At 45.2% G+C, this 12,613-nt stretch overlaps 1 protein-coding gene across 1 annotated transcript in view; it reads right to left on the bottom strand.

The window, feature by feature from the left end:
- Positions 1-12,613, bottom strand: part of Polr1a (RNA polymerase I subunit A) — a 62,826-nt gene that overhangs the window by 44,103 nt on the left and 6,110 nt on the right. The window contains 8 exon segments of the mRNA XM_028860523.2: positions 581-703; positions 894-1,064; positions 3,607-3,769; positions 4,027-4,132; positions 5,669-5,776; positions 8,971-9,074; positions 9,195-9,280; positions 11,839-11,946. Of these exon segments, the coding sequence (XP_028716356.1) occupies positions 581-703; positions 894-1,064; positions 3,607-3,769; positions 4,027-4,132; positions 5,669-5,776; positions 8,971-9,074; positions 9,195-9,280; positions 11,839-11,946 (969 nt within the window).

Genomic DNA, 12,613 nt, shown 5'->3' with positions numbered 1-12,613 from the left:
CACAGAGGGAATTAAACCATCTTCGAATTATTGACCTCCAGGCCCATTAAGGAGGAAGTAGGTCGGAGAGCTGCTGCTAATGAGCACCAAGGCTTTAATTTAACTGGTGGGGAAGTGAGAAAAGGAAGCTGGCTCACCAAGGGAACGTTAATGGTGAACAGGCGAGCCGCTCACCCTGGCCCCGGGAGGGACAGGTGACACACACTGCCTTTCTAAGGACTCCCCCACTCTCCGCTGCCAGCTCCCCAAGGGGACTGAAATCCCCTTGTCCTCTTCTTCTCCCATCATGGACTCAGTTGGACATGGAAGGCTTAAAAACTAAGCTAAGACTGGCAAGAATAAGATACAGATCCAGGATGTGGAACGACCTGCTGGGAATTCCCTAGAGCTTCAGAACGAAAGTCTTCTAATGGGATGGCAACCCCATTACGCACCTCAAGCTCCTTCCCTACAGGCTCTTCCCCCACACATGAAGCACTAGAAGTTATCCCCACTGGAGCCATGCTGATCTACCACCAAACTCTGTCCCCAGGCCTTTACGGCACAGCCATCTCCCAGCTGCCTCTCCCCAACAACACACCATGGGAATTCCGATTTCATTGGTGTTGATGTACATATCTGGGCAGATGACTGAGCGGGCTGCATAGTCAACTCGCTTTCCCATCATGTGCTTCCGGAACAGGCCTTCCTTCTTCTCTAGGATCTGTAAAGAGCAAAGAACAGTGACAGACTATTCAATAATTCCATTATGTTTACTATTTTTTTTGCTTCTGTGCCAGTGTGTATAGTGTGCATTTATAAACGTGCAGGTGGGAGCTGGGCATGTAGACCAGTTATTAGCTGTTTATTACTGACCCTCACCAACTGTGATGGGATTCCCACTCACTGCTCACCTGTCTTATGCCAGGGTACTTCTCCAACATTAATTTGTCCATCTCGCTGTCAAACACAATATTGACGTGGCTCTGAAGGCGAATCCAAATGTTGTAAAGTTTATCTGTGAGAGACTGGCCTGGAAGCATACTTAAAAAGGATCGGTCAATAGCAACTGAAGAGTCGCTTTCCTGGGAAGATAAATTCAAGGAAACAGGAATGAGTGGAGAAACACTTGTTTTCTACTTAACCTAGCTCTGATTTAAAACAAAACAAAAAACGAGCTTAGCCTTTGAGCGGATAGAACTGGAGTCAGCCTTTGAGGCTGACGGATGAGAACTAAACTTGTCAGTATGGATCGGTCACCCCATTATATATGTATCAGCTTGTCTCTTCTGGTAGTAAAATGAACTCAGAATTCATAAGCACAGCAGCACTATAGTTCACACCTGTAATCATCAGCCTCTTGAGAAGTGGAGGCAGGAGAGTCTTGAGAACCTTCTGAACTACGCAGCAAAATCCTGCTCAAAAATCAAAACTAAACTAAGATTTAAAATAAAATAAAAGCTTCCTAATGACTTGTCCACTGAAATTAAGAGAGCCTTAGCAGCCCTTCCTGTGCTCACTCCACTTCTGAGGCTTCCATCAGACAAGAGAGTTTCATGCGGAACTGCCACCTTCGCTAAAGGTTTGGAGAACAAGAGCCAGTAATTCATAGAAATGCAGTTGGAGTGCCTGCCAACATGCAGGAAGCCCTGAGCTCCTCCCCCAGCGTGGCACAGTACACACTTGTAGTTCTAGCACTTGGAAGGTGGCAGCAGGAGAATTAAGTTTAAGGTCAGACTTGGCTATATAGTGACCTAAAGGCCAGCATGGGCTACATGATACCCTGTCTCCAAATAATGATAAACAAAAAAAATAACAATAATAGCATTACTATTACTTTCATGTAGGTCAAATAATTTCTTAAAAAGAAAAGGGTTTGCCATATAATATTGTATGTCATAAGTCCCAAAGTGGATTAGATTAAATCTTACATATTCATCTAATCATTTAAAAATATTTCTATCCCTAGTCCTGTCTCTTCCGCTTCTCCTGTTCTCTGCCCAGGGAAGAGATGGACAGAGGTCCTAGGGTGCCTTAGAGCACCACCTACTGGCCAAGCACTACCTGCTGGCCCCATTTGGCTGCAAACAGCCTAGGAGATTTGATTTTCACACGTCCTCCACTGTAGTACAAATGAGAGAAAAAAACCATCAGTGTGTCAAGGTTGAGAGCAGGAGATGATCCAGTAGATGACAGTGTCATGGTGATAATTTGGGTCTGTCCCCACAACCAAGGAGTAAAGGAATCAGCTAGGAGGGTCCATGTAGTTCTGCAGGCAACACCACGTGCATGATGGCAGAGGCCTGCAGAGTTGAACCCATGGCTTACAGCATTTGCTGGTTCAGAGCCACATGACCACTGCTGAAATGAACAAGACCTTGTCTATAGGCTCTGGTATACCCCAGTCCCTAGAACAGCTCCTGGGAGAGCACTGTCATGGGAACACAATGATGAACACAAACAGGGAAAAGACAAGAGTATGTCTAATGAATCAAAGGGATCAAGACGGTACTGTTGTTCTACAGAGACCAAGCCCTGCTATTGCTGACAAAAGTTTGTCTCTACTCTCAAGGGACACGAAAATAAAATTCTTAGTCTTAGTCATTGAATTTGGTTATCCTATGGTCTTTTCTCTCCAGGGACTGCAGATGGCAACTTCTCTTACACTGAGGATCTATTAAAAGCACATCTACGAGCTGGGCAGTGGTGGCGCACGTCTTTAATCCCAGCACTCGGGAGGCAGAGCCAGGCGGATCTCTGTGAGTTTGAGGCCAGCCTGGTCTACAGAGCAAGATCCAGGACAGGTATCAAAGCTACATGGAGAACCCTGTCTTGGAGAGAGAAAAAAAAAAAAAAAAAAAAAAAAAAAAAAAAGCACTGACCCATCAGTAAACTTCAGCAGAACCAGAGAGTTTCAAGGAGCCATCCAAAGCTAAGTGCCCAGGAAACAGTGGTGCTACCCTGTGACATCCCTCGCTAACAGCAGGGCTGTCTGAGCAGCTGGCAGGGAGTCTGAGAGGATTGTCTCTCCAAGGCTGGAGAAGGCCATTTCTATTTGCATCCCGACCACATTTCAGGGTTGGGAGTGACCCTGGCAAGTGTTCTAAGTACCTAATTCAGCTTTATGTTGACTAGAGTTGGTATAATCTATAATTATAATAGTGAAAGGGCTAATAAGGAAAGTCAGTGGGGACAGCCTTATTCTAGAAAATACCATTCTACATTGTCCTGGCTGCATTGCTGAAGACCTTAATGAGCCTAAAACACACCTTCTTAGAGCCTGAATGCCTCACCGGCAGCTAGTGGTGCAGAGCAGCCTGGGTGGGAAACCTCACTCTAAATTACAGACTTCATCGTGGAGACGAGTCCAAGAAATCAAGTCCTCGACGAAAACCACTGGCACGGTCCCTGCACACAGCACCTACACTACACCTCGGTTTATCTATAACCAGGCCTGTGCTCAGCCCAACAATTCACTCTGCTCCAGGAGCGCTGCCCACTGAGGGTACCATCTTGCAGCAGCCATAGCATCTGTGTCCACAAAGGGTTAGAACCAAGTGTGTAGTTCTGATCATACCAGGCATTAACCAAGCCCATTCATGACATCAGCACTGAGGCAGCCCTGACCTTGTCTGGGGTGAGTTCTGTCATCTCACAGGGCAGCTTCTGTTCTTGGGCCATCAACGCCAGAAGTTTCCGGATCAAAACGGCATCCTTCATGACAGCTTGCAAGTTCACCGTCTGGCCATTAGTAAACATCTGGTCCCCAAGGCGATTGACGGGACGATACCTACAGCATGATGTAAGACTCCATGAATGTTCTTCAGCCGCTTAACCTAGTTACTGAATTAACACAATGTAACCTACTCAAACAACCATCCATATCTAGGACAACCAAATAACAGAGAATGTTCAGGACACTACCCGCAGCCTTAGGTTGACAGTTTCTTGGTTTCTCAGTGCCCCAACCCTTCCAGGCTCTCCTACATGCCCTTGGTCAATTCCTCAGTCCACCCTTTTCATGCAAAGTAAGTTAAAAGGCATTACCTGGAGGGTGGCACCACTATGAAATCTAGAAAGAACATGCTGGGGTTGAAACTGGACTCCATGCCAATATCATCCAATCCCGAAAAAAGGTAATTCAGGAAGAACCCTGTGTTTGAAATAAAGTAACCAACAAGACCATTTAAGCCTATGTTTAAGGACATAAAAATATTACTGAGAAAAACAAAACAAAACAGGATGGGATCATATGTAGTTAGAAAACAGTTTTTCATAAAAACAAACCCAAACCAGTCTGGGTATATGACAGCTTATACAGAAGTAAGACAGCATAAAGATACCCAGGGACAACAGTACCTGAGTAAGGAAATGAGCCATGCAGGAACAGGACATTTTAATCACCCTCTTAGACATGTAATCTTAACACACATAATTAAATATTTGCTACTTTGAACTCCAGACAAAACGAATTGAAATTCAAAACAAAACACCGGGGCTGGAGAGAGATGGCTCAGCCGTTAAGAGCACTGGCTGTTCTTGCAGAGGACCCAGGTTCAATTCTTAGCACCCACATGGCAGCTCATAGCTGTCTGTATATCCAGTTCCAGGATACCCAACACCAATATACATTTAAAAACAACAACAAAACCAAGTCAAAATAAAGTTTAGCCTTTTAAAAACAAAAGATAAACTGGGCAGTGTGGCCTTTAATCCCAGCACTTGGGAAGCAGAGGCAGGTGGATCTCTGAGGAGGCCAGCCTAGTTAGTCTACAGAGTGAGTTCCAGGACAGCCAAGGCAAAGGAGAAACCCTGTCTCAAAATCTCAAGGGGGGAAAAAAAAGTAACATTCTCTCCCTGGATATGCCAAGAAGGTTCTTCTGCAAACTGGATCAAAGACGTATTTTAAGTTTCAGGTGACCGAAGATAGCTTGGAGAAACAAATAAAACCTGCCACAGAGAGCATCTCATTAATTTGCTTATTCTTTCATTCCTGATAACCTGTTAACACCATGCTTATCTGTGAGCACTAACACAGGAGAGCAGAGTCACTGTCCTAGGACACCCTCTTAGAAGATGGATGTGAGGATTGAGTAGCCTGCATACGTTGTTATGTATTCAAAAGAAGAGATTTCACTTTCTGTGGGGAACTGAAAAATACAAAATTATTTGATTCACAAGAGGAATTCCCATAGAACATTTAAAAGATCTTTTTTTCTGAGGGCTGGGATGGGGTTTAAGACAGGGTCTCAGTACATAACTCTAGCTGTCTTGGAACTCACTATACAGACCAGGCTGGCCTGGAACTTATAGAGATCCACCTGCCTCTGCCTCCCAAGTGCTAGGACTAAAGGCCTGCATCATCATGCCTGGCAAAACACATCTTTTTTTTTTTTTTTTTTTTTTTTAAAAATGGGCATTTAAAATAGGTGAGTGACAATGAAACTTCCAGAAATTCATCAGTGCAGGAGTGACTGGACTCAAGTACATTAAGTTCCTGGTGTTGGGGTGGCCTCCCCTGCTCCTTTACGGCTCTAAGTCAATGTGTCTTGAAGCCTGCCCCAGACCCGTGGATGGATTTCAGGGGAAAGCTCCATTAATTAGAACTTTAGTTAAGGAAGTAGGAGGGTGGGCTACTGAAATGAACCAGGAAATCAAAGTCCACAGACAGAGGCTGTTTCTCTAGCACCTTCATTCTTCCAGATGGCAAAAAGATGCTCCTGGGCGCTGCTAGGTGTCAGGTACCCTCGCTTCCCCATCAGGGCTTCGTCAATTCCTGGAGCTTCTGGTACTCCTTCTGTAATGAGATAGATCCATTTTGTGTCTTGATTCTAAAAAGCTTGAAACTTGACCACAAATATCAAACTTTTCAACCCAGTACTCTAATTTCTAGAGTGATAAGAATAACGCACTCCATATAAAATCAGAGAGGTAGAGTAAGAGACCATCACCACTAGCTCATATTATTGATGCAGCTATTTTCACTTTTAGATATTCTTCTCCAGTACTTTGGTTCATGTAAGTAATTTACATGACATTGAAATTTTGCCAGGCACAGTGGTGCAGGCCTACTACCTCAGTATTCAGGAGGAGGATGCAGAAGGATCATGAATGAGTTTTAGGACAGTGTGGGCTACACAATGAAGTATTACCTCAAGACTACAAAAATCTTGCATGGATTTCTTTTCTTTCTTTCTTTTTGGTTGTTGTTATTGTTTTTGTTTTTGGAGACAGGGTTTCTCTGTGTAACAGTCCTGGCTGTCCTGGAACTCTCCCTATAGACCAGGCTGGCTTTGAACTCAGAGATCCGCCTGCCTCTGCCTCCCAAGTGCTGGGATTAAAGGTGTGCGCCACCACACCAGACTGCATGGATTTATTTTCATCAGAACTCTCCTCATTTGGTGTTATCAGAGGAACACATAAACAATTGCTACATAGTTTTCATCTGACCACTTTTTTGTTTGTTACTGAGACAATTTTATGCAGTCCAGGCTAGCCTTGAAGTCCTGATCCTCCTGTCTCTACCTCCCAAGAGCTGGGTTTAGATAGTCTATGCTACCATACCCAGCTCCAATCATCAATTTAAAAAACAAAAAACAAAAAAATAATAATAATTTTTTTTATGGTTTTTTGAGACAGGGTTTCTCTGTGTAGGTCCTGGCTATTCTGGAACTTTCTCTGTAGACTAGGCTAGCCTCAAACTCAAAATATCTGTCTGCCTCTGCCTCTTGAGTGCTGGGATTAAAGGTGTGTACCACCATGCCTGGCTCTAATCATATTTCCAATCATACTCTACTGAGGAAGTTTCCTAATTTATTTAACCATACTCTTCTATTTGAACATTCAGCTCGATTCCAGCATTTTGCTTTTCTGAGTAAACATTATTGGGCTGGGACACTAATTACTGGTAGAATAACCTTGCAGTACTGTAAGAAAACAATTAACATCTTTTGCACATGGTATTCACCAGGAAGGGTCACAGAAGCAGAAGTAATAATTACATCTGCACAGAAGCAAAAGCAATACATCTGAAGATTTTTTCTTTATTGTGTGAAGGCGAGAGCACATGTACCGCCCTGCACACACACAGAAGTCACGCATATGGAAGCTGTTCTCTGACAACTTTTAGGAGTTGCTTCTTTCTTCCAGTATGGGTTCTGGGACAGAACGTAGGTTTGGACCCTAAGTACTTTCATCCACTGAGTGTTCTTGCTAGTCCCTATGTGAAGATTTCTACGGATTCAAATATACTGACTTTAGAAATACCACATTAGTAGGTGAAGTTGGCTTCTCATACTAGGCAAGATTCTCTGAGAAGCTGATTACTAGCTCTGCCCAGATTAAGTAGAAAATTATATTTGGGGTTGCTGTTCAAGAGGCCAACTTCTAACACCCAGAAGAAGAACAAAGGTAATTTAAGTATCCTGTAGGCTCAAAACTGTCAGCATTTCCTGGGATGCCTTAACTGAAATCTCTTTTCTGGATTTATCAATCAGGGCAGGAACCATGCTCTGCTTGTGTTCCAGCACTAGAGAGTGCCTAGCACACAGGTGATAGCTGCCGGCTGGAACACATTCCACGTATTCTAAGCTCTCCATAAACAACAATGCTGCTTTGCTCTGTATTGTATTTTAGTCAATCTTTCCCTTAACTAATGAAAAATAGAATTTATTTATCTATTGGGGAGTGGATGTGTATGTAACAGTGCATGGCACGGCGAAGGTCAGAGGACAACTTTCTGGAGTCGGTTCTGGCTTCCCACCATGTGGGTCCTGGAGATTGAACTCAGGTTGTCCGGCTTACCTGCTGAACCATCTCGCCAGCCCAATGTGGGTAAATAATATTTCAGTGTTATTTATGCCGGATGTGATGGTGCACACCTTTAAGCCAGCATTTGGGAGACAGAGGCAGGAGGATCTCTGAGTTCCAGGCCAGCCTGGTCTACATAGTGAGTTCCAGGACAGCTAGGATCATGTAGAGAGACCCTGTCTCAAACTCCTCCCAACCAAAAAGAGTTATTAAGTAAAAAACAAAAACAAACAAGCAAGCAAACAAACAAACAAAATCAATCCTAAAGCTAAAACAAAGACTGTTTTCTACAGGTTTCTAATGCCTAGACTTCTGGTTGTACCTTGTTCTTGCAGTTACAACAAAAGATTACCTCAAATGAATGGGCTTAGCAAAGGAACTCAAAGGCTCCTTTATCGCTGGACACCTGCCCCATTCCCCCAACTGGAGTTACTGTCTGAAATTCTGAACATCTGTTTCCAGTGTCTTAGCATTTTCTAGGCTAGCCTAGGGAGTCACGTAGACTGTCATGTGGCAGTAGGAGACAATGTGGCCACAGCCATCTGCAGGTCGGAGAAGGAAAACCACTCCCGTGCTCTAACTGTTCACTGTCAAACAACACTTAGCAGTCTTTCTAACAGGGTCCTAGGGAACAGAAAGGCCATGACCAGAAAAGCAAGCAAGCTTCAAATGAAGTCTGTAAGTTAGTTAACAGTGCCACACCCATGTGCGTTCTGATGAGTGCTTAGGGAAATCTAAAATGTTCAACTGGGAAAACTGAATAAAGAATTTATGGGAACGCACTATGCTTGCTACCCTGTAGAAGTTTAAATTTACTCCACGATAAAAAGGTTTATTAAAAACCAGTACACAGAGCCAGGCGATGGTGGTGCACACCTTCAGTCTCAGCACTTAGGAGGCAGAGGCAGTGGACTCTGAGTTCAAGGCTAGCCTGGTCTACACAGCAAGTTCCAGGGCTACACAGAGAAAAAACTGTCTCAAAAAAACCAAAACCAAAACAAACAAAAAAACCAAGAAAACAAAAACAAAACTGTGCACAGATTTGCTATTTACACCAACCCTTGCCAAGAGACTCAAGGTAAACGACAGAACATTCATCCTTCAGACCTAAGAAGCCAGGACTCACTTGAGGCTACCTATGAGAAACACGGCTAGAGCTCCTTCGAGACCCAGCCTGCTTACCTGGGGGCTCTGCATCCTTCTGGCCAGATTTCTTGTGCACCATGGCTGGATATGTGACTGTCAGCTTACTGTTGTGCTCCTTCCGAACCACTGACCGGCCGGTCCTACACTCGGGAACACGTGCAGAGGGAAACAATCCCCAATGGGACATTTAATAATGGCGCTGAGTGCCTGGCCAAAGCAGCTCACCCAGGGAATGGGAAAGGCTCCTGGACAACACTCACTTGCAGTGGGGACATCGCTTAGCAGCCATATGCGTCTTCCAGAAGTAAGAAATGAGTTTGCTCCTGCTTTCGCAGACATTTTTCACCTGTTCAAAGTCAGAATATTACAGTAGCTTATTTTCAGGTAGGGTCTCACTCTGTAGCCCAGGTTAGCCTCAGATTTGTAATCTTCTTGCTTTAGCCTCTTAAGTAATGAGATTACAGATGTGTACTACCACACCTGCACTGCACTGCAGTGTCATTCTGGAGAGAATACACTCTGTATGTATTTAATGGTTTTTCACTTTTTATTTTAACTAGAGGAAATCATCCTGTGGTGGCTTGAATGAGCAATACGCCCCTGCAAGCGCAGACATCTGAACCCTTGGTTGAAGGCACTGTTTGGGTAGGTTATGAAACCTCTGGGGCTTTGGCCTGCCTAGAGGAAGCAGATCAGTGGGCACAGGCATTAGGAGTTCACAGACTTGCCCCGTCCAGTTTGCTCTCTGCTTCCTATTCGTAGCTGAAGACTGTCTCTCAGTTTGGGGCTTTCTGCCATCACAACGCCACTTCTGGATCCATAAGTGCATAGAAACTCTTCAGTCCTTAAGCTGCCCTTGGTCATGGTGTTTTATCACAGCAACAGAAAGTTACTAAAATCCACCCTTACTTAAACAAAAATGTCCCACAAAATAGTCTTTGATAAAGCCATCTAAGTGGTCATATTAAAGGTAACCAAATATCATCAAGGACAAGGCACCGAGGTTCCTCAAGAACTGCTTTTTGGTCTGGCTGTAGCAGATCATATTGAAACTGCCACCTGCTCTCTATCCCCGAGCACGGAGATGATGCTCACTTTCATGAAGCCCAGTATCAGATAGAAATGATGCAGCGCCTTTGCCATGGAAACACTACTATCTCCATGTGGGTCAGCACCAGTCCTTGTACTATGGTTTATTTGTCCCTCAGGCAACTTCTGCGTTCTGTTTATTTACTAAAATGCCCAGAAGAATCTGTGCACAGTACCATAAACACCGCTCACAGGTCTCTCTTGTTAAAGGCACACAGAATGACTCCTAAACTGACGGAACTTTGTAGAAAAGGACTCTGGTGCCGACACACTACAACCTTTTGAGAGTATTTTTGAAGATGTGCTGACTGTAAGTAATTAAAGATTCGCATCTGCTCAACATCCTAATATCAGCACTTGAGAAGCCAGCTACAGCAGATGAACACCAATTGTTCAGTCTTGCCATCGGTAACCATTTGGGCAAGAATCCACAGCTGATGATGGAACTAGCAGGTGAAATGAGCCAAGACACAGACATTCACCAGTCAACAGCAACAGAGCACGAGCACCAGAGATGCAGGCGGCGGGAGGCCCTGCAGCGATGCAGGCGGCAGGGGGGGGGCCCTGCACAGCTGGATTGAGAACCCTCCCACTCCGAGAGGACTTGGCGAAGCGCTTCAAGCTCCTCAAATCCTCTGCCAGGATGCAGTCGCTGTTCACGACAGGCCAGATTAGCACTCCCTGCCAGAACATCAAGGAGTTCACTGTCTCAAACCTAAGCAAACTTGCCAGGATTATGCTTTTCAAGAACATAACCAAGAAAAAAGAAGTTTCTAGAAAGGGAGTTAATGTAGACTCTCTTCCATTTTTTAAATTTTTGTCTTAAAATGATGGAAACATATGTTTGTCTGTGTCTAGCTATGTGCAGGTGAGGGCCGGTGACCATGGAGGCCAGAGGCATCAGATCCCGGTGAGGCAGGGGCTGTGAGCCATCCAACACGGGTGCTGGGGAATCAGACTCGGGTCTGAACTGCCGAACCACCTCTCCGGTCCTAACGGCCAACTCTTGGAGGAAACATGTTTCCGTGTAGAAGAGCAGAGGCGGTTTCTTTAATGTCACTGCTGCCTTCAGCTATGACGTCATCTTTGCAGACAAGTCCTGACTGTTTAGAACGACTCTCATCCACAGTATCAGATTAGGAACATCAACTTCTGCAGAAAGCTGTGCCTGAGAGACCATGAATCCATCAGGGGCTTGGAATAAGTACAGGTTCATTTAGCTTTTAAGACGAATCTCTGTGTGGAGCTGGGCCCCCTTCCCGACACTTCCCCAGATGGTTCTCAGGGTTCCCACAGCGGTGCTTCTCTTGGCCGTTACCAGGTCCCACCACAGGGCTTCTGGAACCTCCATGGGTCCCTGCGCTATGTAATGGTGTAACACCTGGTCATAAAGTGAGTTTGAAGGTCAGTGATGCAGTGGGTAAGTCATCTCACTCCTTCACTGAGCAGATACAGTCCCTCACAGACGCCGCTAAGGGAGAGATGAGGCAGCAGGGCTTTAGAGACGGTACGGGGTGGGGAGGGTGGAGGTCGGGACAGACGCCGTTCTCCGTACAACGGCTTGCCAGAGGCTCCACTTAAACCAGTGTCATCTAATCCTCGTACCAGCCCTGCTGGCGGCCATAAAGAGAAGGAAATGAACACTCCGGCGGTTTTAGAAATTTGCACGTCACAGGGCTCACAAGGGGCAGAGCTGGGACTGAACCCTAAGTCTACCCTGGGAAGCCAGAGACGTATGCAGATGACGGCATAGAGGAACTGTGGTTACCAGGCTGAAAGTCGGGTGCTACAGAAAGGGAGACAGCGGTAACTCACATGTGCTCCTTGGGACCCCAAGAGGTTGTTCTGCAGAATTTTGCTTGTGTACTCTTCTAACTCTTCTTGAATTTCGAAGGCGGAAGGGTCAGCAGTCTCTTCCAGAAACTGAAAGAGAGGAAAACTATTATAATACTACAATACAGTAAATGTCTGATGAACATCATGGCTGTGGCTGGCCTCTTCAAGGACCGAGGAATCCACAGGAGGAAAAAAAACCAGGGCTACTGTGCTACGTTTTCAAAACAGTGAAATGGGCTAGGGATGCAGTCAGTGGTGGAGCGGAGCACTTGCTTGCCTAGAACACACAAGGCCCTAGGTTTTACCCCAAGCATAACAACAATTCCTGTCTATTGAGTGTGGGTTATTTGGGTCAAATTAAAGACCGCAGAGACGCAAGACAAGAGTGGGACAAAAGTATTTCGAACTCCTTAGTTCTCCCAAGAGCTGACAGGTCAGTGAGGAAGAGGCAGGCCAAACTGAAGTAAAACCAGGGGTCCAGCGAGGTCAGCGCATAAGAGCTGTGGGTCACCCAGTATTCTTAGGCACCCAGGTGCAGAGGTCACCCAGTATTCTTATGCATCTCTGTGGAAGACACTGGCACAGATGTCTCTGAGAACCCCTGGAGGCCTGTGTAGAGATAACCCTGGCCTCAAGTCCATTTTCGAACTATTCAATTTCATGCTTTTCATTTTGAAGTCCCCAAATGATACAGGAACAGAAATCAACACCTAGAGTGAGTACAAAAGTAGCATCAAATGGGGCATGACCACTT

Source organism: Peromyscus leucopus, chromosome 3 (genome assembly GCF_004664715.2).
Source record: "Peromyscus leucopus breed LL Stock chromosome 3, UCI_PerLeu_2.1, whole genome shotgun sequence".
Taxonomy (NCBI): Eukaryota; Metazoa; Chordata; class Mammalia; order Rodentia; family Cricetidae; genus Peromyscus; species Peromyscus leucopus.
The sequence above is the reverse complement of the archived record's forward strand: the minus strand, read 5'-3'. Positions and strand labels throughout refer to the sequence as shown.